Source organism: Ciconia boyciana, chromosome 21, assembly GCF_034638445.1.
Source record: "Ciconia boyciana chromosome 21, ASM3463844v1, whole genome shotgun sequence".
NCBI lineage: Eukaryota > Metazoa > Chordata > Aves > Ciconiiformes > Ciconiidae > Ciconia > Ciconia boyciana.
The window spans coordinates 4,118,260-4,130,923 of NC_132954.1; the positions used below are offsets into that span (position 1 = coordinate 4,118,260).

Consider the following 12,664-nt stretch of genomic DNA (forward strand, 5'->3'; position numbering starts at 1 on the left):
ACAGGGCCAGATGAAAAAGCTTTGCAGATCTCCCAAAAGGCAGGCAAGAATCATTATCCCTGTGCGACACGGGGAAACGACCGGGGTCGCTTATTCTGCAGCTAAAAGTCAGTCAGTAAAAAAACATCAACTGAATGACACATTTATTGTACAATTCAGAAAGAAACCCTGAGTTACCAGCTGTAGAACAAAGTTAAATTAAAAAAAAAAGGATGGTTTGTTTCATAGGTTCCTGCTGAAGGAAAGGAAAACCAAAAATGGTAAAAGCAGCAGCCAGAGCCAGCCCGAAGCCTCAGCTTTGCCGAGGAGAAGGTTCCTTTGTCACCTCCACCTGCGCGGGTGACAAAGTCCCCAGGAGTGATGGGGAGAACATGAAGATGGGAGGGCAGAGGGAAGGAATGAGCCAAATCTAGCAGGTATTCTGGACGGCCGAGCATCTAAGGGGGTGTTTGGAAAACCCGTGGTTTATTGTGTTCAGAGAACTGCCGTCTGGGCTGGGGGAGGGCAGGAGAGAGGAAGAAACGGAGTCTGAAAAATCGACCTTACCCTCTGAACACACACGCACAAAAAGTGAAGGGGAGGGGAGGGAAGTCCTTTACAAACACGAGTGCTGCTGGCTGGGAGTCTGCAGAGGTGGCTTTGGGAAGGGCGTCCAAAGGTTCAAGGGAGGAAAAACCCCAAAGCCTAAACCCCAAACATTACGCAGTCTTCCAGCTGCAGTGGCGTTGGAGAGGATCGATTCTAAGAAATGATGTAGCTACAACAAGTATCTGCCCCTATACAAGAAAGGGTCAATCAGAGCTGCTTTTTAGTGCCACTTGACATCAGTTATACATTCTAGTTCTCATATACACAGATGGATGCCTTTAAAAATTGACAATTTACAGTTCAAAAAAGTTTTACAGTGAAGTTCTCTCAGCAAAGATCTGTCCGTACAAGGAGGAGCCAGTCTTTCAGACCCAGAAAGGCACTTGGCCTTTTGAGAAGAAGTCCTCGAGGGAGCTCCTATGCAGGCATTGACCGCCCGATCTCCTGCCCCCCGTCTTCAGTGGGTGTGCAAAGCCTGGCGTGTGCCTGCCCCGCACCGTGCGGCTGCAGACCGCCCCAGCTTCACAGTGTGGTGGAAGGAAGCTTCTTCACCCGCCTCTGTGCCAGAATGGAGGATTCGATGGGCTTCAGCTGGGGGCTTGGCTTGGAGCTGTTCAGTGCAGAGTATGTGGCAGCCATCGCCCCCTTGGAGAGAAGGCACGAGAAGTCATTTAGATGCAGAAGAGGTATTTCAGGCTCACGGCTTTACAAGATGAGGGACCAGAGTAGCCAGACCCACAAACAAAGCCAGAAGCATTTTCTTTTCTCTTTAAATCTCCCTCCTGTGCTGACACGCAGGCTTTTCCTGCCAAAAACCCAGCTTGTCTTGTATTGCCTCCCCTGGCCCACACCTCTCCACCCTTCCATCCTGCTTTGCCCACACCACCATCACCCCACCTGGACCGCTGCTGTCCAGAGAGCCCATGGTACATGAGGAACCAGCTGAAGGCCCAGCCCAGACTTTGGTACCTTTACAAGCTGAACGTCCTGGTGATTCAGCTGGCTCTGGGGTAAGCTGTCCTTCTGGGTTATCCACGGATGCTGCAGGACCTGCTTGGCTGTTAGGCGCTGGTGAGGATCTACGTGAAGCATCTTTGATACCAGATCCTAAGGGCATCGTTTGGAAAGTTAGACTTTAGAAGATTTCATACTTCAAATGCAAAAATACCAGCCCCAAATTAGGATTTAAATTCGGAGGACAAGTTTAAAGTCCCCAGACATCAATCTCCTTTTCTATAAAATATGTTTTCGGTAGGCCTGGGAGGTATAACACAGCAGCCAACCCCGCATGGGTCAAGCACAAGGTTGGTGTTGCACACAAGTATTCACAGCCAGAGCTAAAACAAAGCGGGGAGAGACACGCTGCTGAGCTGCTATGGGGGAGATATGCGTGGGGTAGAAGCTACGCTGCTGGTTTTCTCCTCTCTCTTCTGCCCTCCCTCCCCAACCTGCTTTAAACTTGCCTCACAGCAACTGGCCGTGCTTGACCTCAACCCTTTAATGTAACGCAGATGAATATCAAACCGTACCTTGGCCATGTCAGAAATAGTGTCCCAATTGCCTCCACTGACGGAGAACTTCCCCCCGCCTATCCGGGTCAGGATCTCTTCTGGAGTGTCACTGGGACCATTTGCAAATGGAGTGCAGCTGGGGAGAGAAGAGAGAGCATTTGATTTACCGTCCTGTAACCTGGCCAGGGAGCGCTTCCAGGTAGCAGTGACCGACGAGGAGAGGTCCAACTGCCACCGCGGAGCATGTCTGGTGGTCACAACCGTGGAGCATGTCTGGTGGTCACAACCCCAACTGTTGCCTTCCAGAGAGAAAGAGGTGCTTACCCTGCGAGCATCGTATACAGGAGAACTCCCAGGCTCCAGATGTCGCAGCCCTCGTCGTAGCCTTGGCGTTTTAGCACCTGCACAGAACAAGCAAAGGGAAAAAAAAAAAGTGTGTTTGGTTCTTGTTGTTGAGTTCACTTCAGCTTGTGAAGAGCGGCTTCACCGCTGTGTGCAGTCTGTATGCAAAGCTCCTAGAGCCCTACAGCTCTAGGACTAGAGACAGCTAGTCTAGAACAGCTGAGTCTTGGACTAAAGATCAGGATTCAAATCAGACTTTGGTTTCATGGAACAGAGAAACCCCCCAGGCACATCAAAACGGCTTCTTTCTCATTTGTCGTGTTCCAGTGTGGTGACACTGCACGCATGCTCCATTGCGTGCCTGCTCTTTTTCTTTCTTCCGCACCAAGATAACTGAGTGGAAAATCATCCCATCTCTCTTAACAGGTCAGTTTATCAGGAAGGGGAGCAGCTTAGAAAAGCACTGGGATTTTAAAGTCTCAATACCCTAAGCAGACCGCCTCATAAGGACAGTACAAGCTGGAGGACTGCACTTGAGATCCCCTATTTGTTCATTACTACAAGTGGTATTTCTGTAATTACCTCTTCCAGGACAGAGCATGCCGGAGCAGGCTGGAGTTAGGAACGGGGCAGACCTACCTGTGCCGAGGGAGAGCACAGGCTAGGGGAGGGACGCGAGAGCTACCGAAGGGTGTCTCGGGTCAGTAGGGTGCTTACCTCGGGTGCCACAAAGTTTGCCGTATAACAGGGAGTCATGAGAAGGCCATTCTCAGCCCTCAGCTGCTTGGCAAAGCCAAAGTCACAAATGCGAATGCTTTCGGGGTTTCCCGACTCATCCACGTAGAGAATATTGCTGGGTTTCAAGTCCCTGTGAACCACCTGTGGAGCAAAGAAAGTGCCATTCTCATACCCCTGGAAGACACAGGTCTGAAGCTGCATCAGGACACTCAACCCCTGCTCCGGCCCCACGTCTGGCTTGCCAAGACAGCAACACCAGCAAGAAATAATAGTCCTGATAGATGCAGTTACTCCCCGGAGGAGAGGGAGCGTAGCGCAATGCCAGACAGCTTCCCAGGAAAACTCACCCCTTGGGAATGCAGATACTCCACCGTTTTACAGATCGTGTGCAGGACCGAACTGGCTTCCCTCTCGGAGAAAAATTTCTGTCTGAGGATTTTATCCAGCAGCTCCCCTCCCCTCATCAGCTCGGTCACCAGATACACGTACTTCCCATCATCGTACACCTACCAAAGCAAGTATGGAGGGGTTAACCAAAACGTGCTTCCAGAGCTTCCCTTTTGTACTTCTAGCACCAAGAAGCAGACAGAAATCAGCAATGCAGAGGTGGGTCTGGGGATGCTTCCCCACCCCAGAGCGACACATTGCGCAGGGCCATTGGGTTGCCCGTGCTGGAGCTGCGTTGTGCCCCCCATAGACCAGTCTGCACGTCCTAAACCAAAATACAGGAGAATTCATTCCAGTTACACTCACATCTTTCAAGGTGATGATGTTTGGATGCTGCCCGTATCGCAGGAGGATTTCTATTTCCTCGGAAGGGTCTCGCTTGCTCTTGTCAATAACCTGCAAGAGTATGGATAAGCATTGGCCACAATGGGGTGGGAAAGGGGCCGGGACAAAACAAACAAGGTGAGTGGAGCCCTGCAGAGATCCTGCACCATAGCCATTCCCTGTCCCTGCCCTCTTTAGCAACAAGCTCTAGAAATCCTCTAGTTGCTTCATCAGTTCTGTGGCCCCAAACCCCAAAGTTTTATATTTGGCTTATTTGTTAAGAGCTGACATAGCCACAGCAAACTTTGCAAAGAAAGGTGAGATACTGTCCTCCCCCTTGACAGAGGAGAACGCTGCTTCCCCGCTATTCCTAGATAAGAAAGCTTGTGCAGCTACGTGCACAGCAGCGCAGAAATTGTCTTTAGGCCCTGCGCAAGCAGGGAAAGCAATTTCATTCCTGGCTGTTACTTTGGTCATCATGGGGATGAACACAAATCTAACAGGGGAGTTCAGTTCAGATGGTAAATCTCAGACCTTGACTGCGTATTCCATGTTGGTTGCTTTATGAATGCAGCGTTTACACACTGAGTAGGAGCCGACGCCGATTGCCTCCTTCACCACGTAGCCGTCGTTGAACTGGATGTTCTTGCCGTGCAGCTGCTGCAGGAGGAAAGCAGAGAGTTGATGAGCTGGAAGGGTTCGGGGAAGGGTTTGTGCAACATGATGAGTTAACTGCAACACAGAGCAAGCTGACAGACTGCTGTCTGCTACATCCCACAGCTTCTCCTCCTGGCTGGGGAGAGGGAGGAGAAGAGAGCAAGGCAGATATAGGTCAGTGGGCTGACACTATCTGCATCTAGCATGGTGCATTTCGGTGGCACCTTTCAGCCCACGGGCATTTACACAGACCTCCCGCTAGCACGGGTCCACCTGGGGAGAGGAAAGCAAACAGACTCGCATTGCCCTGACCACCCTTGCACATGACAGTCAACAGAAATGAAAGAACAACAGGATTCAAGAATTCAAAACAGAACGACACTGCCTCAGGCTTCCCGTTAGCTCTGCTCCAGATGGTACAGAGGTCCCGCAGACCCACTCTGGAGTATTACTGCAGCTTCAAACAGTTGTTTCTCTGTTCCCACCGTTGTTTCTCTGTTCCCGCTTTTTACCTGTACCACCGAATGTAGAGGCGACTGGGCAGGTTTCACCTTGCCATCCTCCATCAACCCGGTCGCCACAAAACTGAAGCCTCGGAAGAGCTGATGGGCCCCCGCGCTAGGGGGGATGCCTGGGGAATCTGCAACAGGAGTTGAGAGACAACTTGAAGAGGGCTAGCCTGGTGGAAGCCGAAGCCTTCCCCTTGCTGCCCAGGAGCTATGGCTCCTCTTTAGTTTATTCGAGACAAGAGCCACACCACGCAGCACTGATCTTACCCCGTAACACCCCATATCTACGGCCGGGCCACCTCCTCAGTGCTGCAACCATCTGGAGCTGGCAGCACGAGCAGGAGGCAAACCTTGCCCTGCTGGCACCGGCAAACCAGCATTAAGCCGTACAGTATCATTTCACACAGGAAACTTTGGCTTTGTGTGAATTCATACAAACCTTTTGGTGTACGCGACGTAAATTCTGTGTCAAAATAAAAGGTGTCATCTGGCTGGCCTACTGCAGGCTTGAAGGGCGGTTTGATTTCCCTGCGGTACAGCTTCTGCAAAACAAAGACAGCTCAAAAGTGCTCCGACAGGTCAACGCTCTCGTACACGCTCAGAAGGGTGCAAAGGCTTGCTAGGAACGAGAGGCCAAGAAGGGATTTTGTGAAACTAGAAACAGCTCTGTGGCTTAGCCTTTAACTACAGCTCGGCAGTCTGAGGGAAGACTTCTTGGCCACTGGGGTGCGTTTGAGTCAGTTTGTGGAGAAATACTACAAGTCCTACCATACATTAAATCAAGGGAAAAAAGTGTTCCGTATGTAACTTGGTGCCTCTCCAAAAGCAGCATCTATAAAGTATTTACCTCACCAGGCTCTTCCACCTCCTCCTAACTCCCATTAGGGCTTTGCTGACACAAATCTCCCCAGGGACAGCCAGAGGAGATGCCCTAGGAGGACATTCGTAACCCAGCACTCCCACGAGTAGCCTTTTTAAATTGCTTCTTGCAGCAAAAAATTGAAATAAGCTTTACTAGCATTGCTGGAGGTTCAGTCTAGCAGCTTGCTGGCTGCCTCGAAAGCACTGGAAGGCTGATCTTCAAACCTCCTTATCAAGTAAGGGAAAACAGGGAAGAAACAAAATTACGTGGTAAAGTAGGGAGTTGGCCAGAAGCAATTGGGAAATGCCGGTTCAGTTATCGCCCTGCTTCTCTGTACAAAACAAGGTATTTCCTTGCCAGAAATGTTTCCCTGAGTCCTTCCCACTTTGTGCAAGACAATCCGCGTTGTGCCAAACCCCAGTTAAAACCTGCACCTTACTGTTGAGAGATGAGTAAATTCAAACCAAGGTGAGATCATAGGCAACTCAGGTAGGAAACAGTTATTCCCATGACAAACAGAATTTTAGTTTTGGGAAGGATTATTGCAAGAGATGGAAGCAGGGACTGGCAGCTCTCCCATAGCTGGTCAGTCTGCAAGCATCACGACCGTGCTATTCCTGCAGTCAGCAGAACTGCATGACCGGTGCCGAGCGGTGTAAAAGTTTGCTCTTATATTTCTGATACTCACATTCCAGTCAATGGTAGAGTAGAAAGGATGGCGCTTGATCTCTTCCGCCCCATCTGGTCCAGAACCTGAAAGATGCACCCGTGGAGCGCGTTGCGTTAAATCAGGACCTCCGACAAGGCAAAGGCTACCACGTATGCAACACAGCCAGGTATTACAGGGAACCTGGCTGTAATGAAACAAGCCCATTAACCGAGCACAAGTGTGAACATGCTGCTGACCCACGAGGGTGTGAGAGGCCCCGATACAGCATCAGGTGTACTCAGAAACCAAAAAATGTCTTACCTAATCTGTTGGCTGGATTCCTTTTGAAAAGGGCTCGCAGGAGGCTCTGTGCTTCAGAGCTCAGGAACTGCGGCATGCCCAGCTTTGCTCTGGAGAGGAAGTTATGCAATCAGTTGCAGGTTTAAAGAAGTCAACCCGCAAGCCAGCTGCAGCATCTCCTCCCCCAAAAGTACAATCATTTGTTTGGCATTTACACTGCACCCTTCAAACTAATTGTTGATACAAACCCACTTGCCAAATAATGCCATTAAGTTGCGAGAACCCCCAAATTGCAACACGCTCAGAGAAAGAGCAGAAGCTCGCCTCCTATACATACATGAAAGAGAAAATCCTCTTACTTGAGGATGAGGGTCATCGTCTCCTTACGATCCTTCCCCTGGAAGGGCAGCGAGCCGGTGAGCATTTCAAACTGGGAGGGAAAGAGAAGAAGGGAAGGTCACACGTCTGGGCAAGCCTGAGGGTTGCACAGATCCCACTGCACCTCCACTTTCACGCCAAAGCTAGCGAAAAGCTTGCGAGCGATTAAAATCCTAGCTCTAACAAAGATCGCAGACATCATATTTTCTCAGAAGGAGCTCGGTTCACAAGGTTTGCAGCGGGAACATCTTCAAACCAGCGCCTGCTCCTGCGGGAGCCCTTGGATTCAGCAACCGCCAGACGGTGGCACCAGATCTGCGCAGACACCGACATCCCAGCTGACACGGACACCCCCACGCTGTGCACCCCACGCTGTGCACCCCACGCTGTGCACCCCACGCTGTGCACCCCAGCGCTCCCTGGGACAGCAGCCTCAGGAGCTCTGCCTCCCCCAAGAAACACGCGATCCTGGCTGGATGCCTGGACAGCTGTTACAGAGCCCTTCCAGGGAGCTTGGAGAAGGTCCCCAGGTCAGCACATCTGCTAGACATGCGGAATCACGTAAGGGTGCTTCAGAGCTACCGCGGGAGCAGCTGCTACGCCAGGTCTCCGAACACACGAGCTGGGTACCTACCATTAACACCCCGTACGACCACCAGTCAGCACTGTGGGAGTGGCCCTGGCGATTCACAACTTCTGGTGCCATATATTCCACTGTCCCACAGAAGGAATAGGCTTTCTTCTCGTGGTCTATAGCCTCCTTACTCAAGCCAAAATCTACGTAAGAGAACAACTGTCGGCATGCACCCATGTGCTCTGAGCAATCACACGGAGCAGAGGGGCCTAAGAGAAGCTCCGTATTTCAAGCTTGCTGGAGCACAAGGCTTTTGTGGAGTCCCTTACCTGTGAGTTTGATGTGCCCTTCTTCATCCAAGAGGATGCTACAGCACGAATGAAAAAAACAAGTTGTTACTGTCTGCAATAAGGGCTGGTGGGAACAAGCACACACAGCAGGGGCTGGTCTGAGATGCTCCCAGAATCCAGAGGAGAAAGTTATCTGTCCCTTCCCCCAGCGCTTTAAGCTCCATCACCAAGACACGAGCAGGACAAAGAGCAGCTCCCTTCTCTCTGCGCCCTCAGCTTCACATTGAACGAATGACCCACACAGGTTACCCCACCTTTGATCCCCCACATACCCCAGGTGAGAATAACCAACTCATGCAGCTGGTGTGTGTCTCTGCAGAGGCTCAGCCTGGTGCCTTTTCCCTCCGAAGGCTCTCAATTGCTTAAAGCTGGAGCCCGGAGACTGCCAAGCATTACTGCTCAGACATGTGGTGCACACATGCTGCCTCCGCAGCACTCCTGGCCGTAACTGCTGATCTGAGGAGCAAGAGCCTTGTCAATTGGCACTGCCGCCTTCCATCTGGCTGGCCTACGGGCATCGCTCAGCTTTGCCTTTGTGGAAGATGGCTACGCCATTTGCTGACTGCGGGCTTGGGACTGAACTGAAGGACCCGGTTCCCTGCCTCAGCTGTGCCGCACGTACTTCTCTGGTTTGAGATCCCTGTATATGATTCCCAGGCTGTGCAAATGGTCGAGCCCCAGAGCCAGCTCTGCTAGGTAGAACTTCACGTCCTCCTCGGTGAACATGACCTGCAGGAAGGGAGAGGAAGTGGACAGGCGCTGGGGTTACAATGCCAGCAGCAGGACCACCTCTGCCGCACCCCTGCAAGACCTTTCACATCCACGTTGCTCCCTTCTGCCCTTTCATACCTAATTTTCCCAGGCTTCACCCGCCACCCTAAAGTATCAGTTAAGCAGCAACACCAAAAAACAAAATAAGGTTGCTAAGCAGCAGACAGGTCTTTAAAAAACTCTTCATTTACATTAACCAGGTTATGTTCCCAGTTGGCTTCACCTGGCACAACTTCTTGTTACCTCTCCCATTCCCTGCCCTCGTCCCGTCCCAGCGAGGCGACACAACCAGCCAACACTGCAGCAGAACACGGTTCTCACTCGTTTTCGTTCTTAACGTGATGCTCAGCAGAAGCTGCTGCGGAGGTGAGACCTGCCTCCTGTGCTGCTGCTTTTCTGCCAGAGGACAGCGTTCTTGAGACATCCTCTCCTGTTGCCAGCTCTGAGCTTGCAGCAGGTCGGAGGTTGTTTCCACCCCTCTCAAAGACTTTGCAAGGGTCAATCGCTTCTCCAGGCAATTAAGCCCAGATGAAGTGAGAGCCTCAGCAACCCACCAAGATGCCAGAGCATACCCACCTCTTTGGAAAGCCGAGTGAAAAGGTCACCTCCTCTGAGGAAATCCAAGATGAGATACAGCTTCCCCTCCGTCTGGAATGCTGAAACACAAGCCGGAGCAGGGATCAGACCCCTCTGCTGCGGGAAGGCTCCGTGGTGTTACATTAATCCCTTAAATCCCAATGGCTCCAGTTGTGCAGATGCCCTGCATGGTTACTAGGTTAAACGCAGGTAGGGCTAATTATTTGGGGTAAATGAGATAGCCTGTCCGTGATGCTGAAATGGGAGCTCACCAGCAGCACTCTGGCACTGCAGAAAATCCTCATTTTATGGAGGGTTGGTTCCCTTTCAGCCAGTGATGCCCTACCGAAAGGGCTGTTTTCCCGAGGCACTGGTCACTTTACAGGGAAAGAAGCTGTCCTCGCCTTCCTCAGAGTCAGAGCATTAATCCTGCCAAACTCTGGCTTGACTAGTTAACTCTGCTTTCTCAGTTTCTCCTGATTTAATGTTTTAATCCCAAGGATTTGATGTTTAAACCTCTTCTCCCGGTCTACGCTCTGGTTCCCCATTCAATAGCTAGAGCGGGCACGGGACCAAAGATCTTTCCAGGAAAGGATTTGTGTTAAGGGGATTGCGAAGGCTCCAGAGCAGCCCAGCCGTTGAGGGGTACAGACTGAGCCGGGCCTCTTCTCCATTTCAGGTATCTCCAGAAGCCTGTTAGGGACCACGAGGGGCTCTCAGCATCCTCCGAGCAGCCTGCTGCTGGATGCCTCATGCTCATCTACCTGCTCGTGGCGGGTGTGCCTGTAGCAGCATCTTTCTTTATTGTGCTTAAAAGCAGGCAGTGTCTGTTCGAGCCTGCAGCCCCTCTCCCAGTGTTCCAACTAGCTCCACACTCACCGTAGTGGAGTTTCACCACGAAGGGATGGTTTACATCAGCCAGGATGTCCCTTTCTATCTTTGTCCTTACTCGATCACGCACTGTGGGAAGAGAGAGGAACAGCTCAGACACAGAAAAAGGCACGCAGTACTCCGGTGTCAGCCTTGTCCCCAGCCTTAAGCCCTTTAGTACCAGGCAGCTTGAGCCAGATCTTTTCCCACCTCCATCACTGCAACAAGGGTCTTTTTTTTTTTTTTTTTTACTTTTCCCACCTCCATCACTGCAACAGGGGGCTGTTTGGCCGAGATAAAGGTACTTCTCTTTCACCCAGATCACCCCGAGGCCAGCAGCGACTGCTGTGACATTTCCCCAGTGCTCTTTAAGACATGGAGGATAAGAGCATCGCAGTAAGAGTCTCCTACCTTTCAATGTCGCCTTCTTGAGCACTTTCATGGCATAGAGGTGGTTGCTGTCTGGCGGTGTTATTTTTCTCACCAAGAACACCTGAGGGAGAACACCACCACATTCACCAAGCACTAAACATTAGCAGTAGGAGTTGGATGCCTCCCAAAGTGGCAAACCTCACAGTAACCCTAAGAAGCAGCTGGCCACAGGACTGGGAAGATGTACCTCAAGATCTCCATGTGAAACCCCATGAGGTTTTCAGGAAAGTGCTGTGTGTAGACTCCTCTCACCCCCTATCTCCAGCCATGACAGCACTCGGGCTTTTATACTGCACTTTCCTCCTCTCCCGTCTTCCACACCTCTTGCTCACTCCCGCAGTTCCCGTGGGGCTGTGGCTGATGCCTGGGGGCTGTGACTTGAAGCACTGATACTTCAACGTACCACAAAGCCTCCCGGTGACTTGCTGGTTCGACAGCCAGATCAACCCCTTATTGATCACGTCCTGCATCCTCTCTGGATTTTTACCTCCTTCCCTTCCCTGATATCCCAGACTACCTGGTTTTAGGCAGCTTCAAAAAGATACCACCTTTCTTTTGCATAAAGCCACTGCTGCGTTTGCCCAGGCAACAGCACACAGCCCTGTGCAAGCCCCCAACTGTTTAGCGCTGGTAACTGGTTGACGTGAAGTTGATTTAATGTGCGAGCAGATGGTCTGCAAGAGACCTGGATTATTTACACATTGAAATAGATAAGAGTTACAGGCTATTTCCTTCCCCCTTCACAAAAGGGAAACCGGACCGTAAACAGGGGCCAAAACCAGATACACACAGCATCGTTTCTGAGAAGAGAGGAACATGCCCGAGTCCTCCAAGTCCTCAGTTCCACTGACAGCTTGGCAGCCAGCTAAAGAGCTGCAGGACGTCCCTCTGCCCTGCGCAACACCTGCATTCACAAGCAGGATACTACTCCTTTCTCCTGATCATCTGAAAAAAGAATTACAGGGGAGCTTTGCACATACAGGCTGGCCCTTATTGAGAAGGCATCACCACAGCTGCCTTTCAAGTTGGAAGCAACCATTTGCTAAATGGGTTCATCAGTCAGATTCTCACGATCTGGTGGGAATCAGGAAAGTGGTTTCGTTGGGGATAGTCCCTTTTGTCATCAAAATCATTTCTCCGGCATGACACCTAGGACGAAGTGAACTCACCTTGCCAAAAGAGCCCTGTCCCAGCACCTTCAGGAGCTCAAACTGCGAAGGATCAGCTTTCTCGGAGCCTTCCTTCACATGGTGCGTGATGTTGATTTCTTTCACAACACCTTCGCCCTGAAAAAGAGGGGACGCGGTTGACTGAGAATATACTCCTGAACAAGGGAAAGCAAGCCTTAGCGGACTAAGGAAGAAGGATTGTAGCTACAGACTCACAGGAACCACATCTGAAAGAACCATAAAAGTTGGTGCTTGTCACAGGTATCTCCTAGCTTCAACATCTGGAATAAATAAGTGATCAGTAGGCTTGCACCAGGCAGCCTTGTTAAATATCCAGTGCTCTCCCAAAGGCTCCGCTCCTCGCACCGCCTGCGGTGCGTTTCTTTGAACTGCATTTCAGAAGAGTGCTTGAAAAGCACCTTCCTTTTTGAGGCACTGGTGGCAAAAACAGGAGTGTTTATGCCACTAAAAATCCCACAACACAAAAATACGGCACTGTTGTCAAAACACGGCCAGGGCTGGCAAAAATCAGACATGTTGGAGCCCATCTGCTCAGCAATCTGAGCAACTCTGCAACATAAGTCTTAGTGCATCTTCAGCACATACAGATGATGCTT

At 51.0% G+C, this 12,664-nt stretch overlaps 1 protein-coding gene across 4 annotated transcripts in view; it reads right to left on the reverse strand.

Annotated features, from left to right (window-relative positions):
- Positions 1-791: 791 nt before the first annotated feature.
- The window catches only part of RPS6KA1 (ribosomal protein S6 kinase A1), a 40,074-nt gene continuing 28,201 nt past the window's right edge, over positions 792-12,664 (reverse strand). For all 4 annotated transcript variants that reach the window (XM_072885167.1, XM_072885165.1, XM_072885166.1 and 1 more), the window contains 20 exons: positions 12,048-12,164; positions 10,858-10,939; positions 10,456-10,536; positions 9,577-9,656; positions 8,852-8,958; positions 8,209-8,246; positions 7,940-8,082; positions 7,287-7,357; positions 6,949-7,037; positions 6,667-6,731; positions 5,556-5,658; positions 5,120-5,247; positions 4,485-4,610; positions 3,933-4,022; positions 3,527-3,685; positions 3,159-3,320; positions 2,424-2,500; positions 2,118-2,235; positions 1,558-1,695; positions 792-1,233 (listed from right to left, as the gene is read on the reverse strand). In XM_072885167.1, coding sequence (XP_072741268.1) covers positions 1,111-1,233; positions 1,558-1,695; positions 2,118-2,235; positions 2,424-2,500; positions 3,159-3,320; positions 3,527-3,685; positions 3,933-4,022; positions 4,485-4,610; positions 5,120-5,247; positions 5,556-5,658; positions 6,667-6,731; positions 6,949-7,037; positions 7,287-7,357; positions 7,940-8,082; positions 8,209-8,246; positions 8,852-8,958; positions 9,577-9,656; positions 10,456-10,536; positions 10,858-10,939; positions 12,048-12,164 — 2,097 coding nt within the window. In that variant the 3' untranslated portion in view covers positions 792-1,110. The remainder of the gene's footprint in view (positions 1,234-1,557; positions 1,696-2,117; positions 2,236-2,423; positions 2,501-3,158; positions 3,321-3,526; positions 3,686-3,932; positions 4,023-4,484; positions 4,611-5,119; positions 5,248-5,555; positions 5,659-6,666; positions 6,732-6,948; positions 7,038-7,286; positions 7,358-7,939; positions 8,083-8,208; positions 8,247-8,851; positions 8,959-9,576; positions 9,657-10,455; positions 10,537-10,857; positions 10,940-12,047; positions 12,165-12,664) is intronic.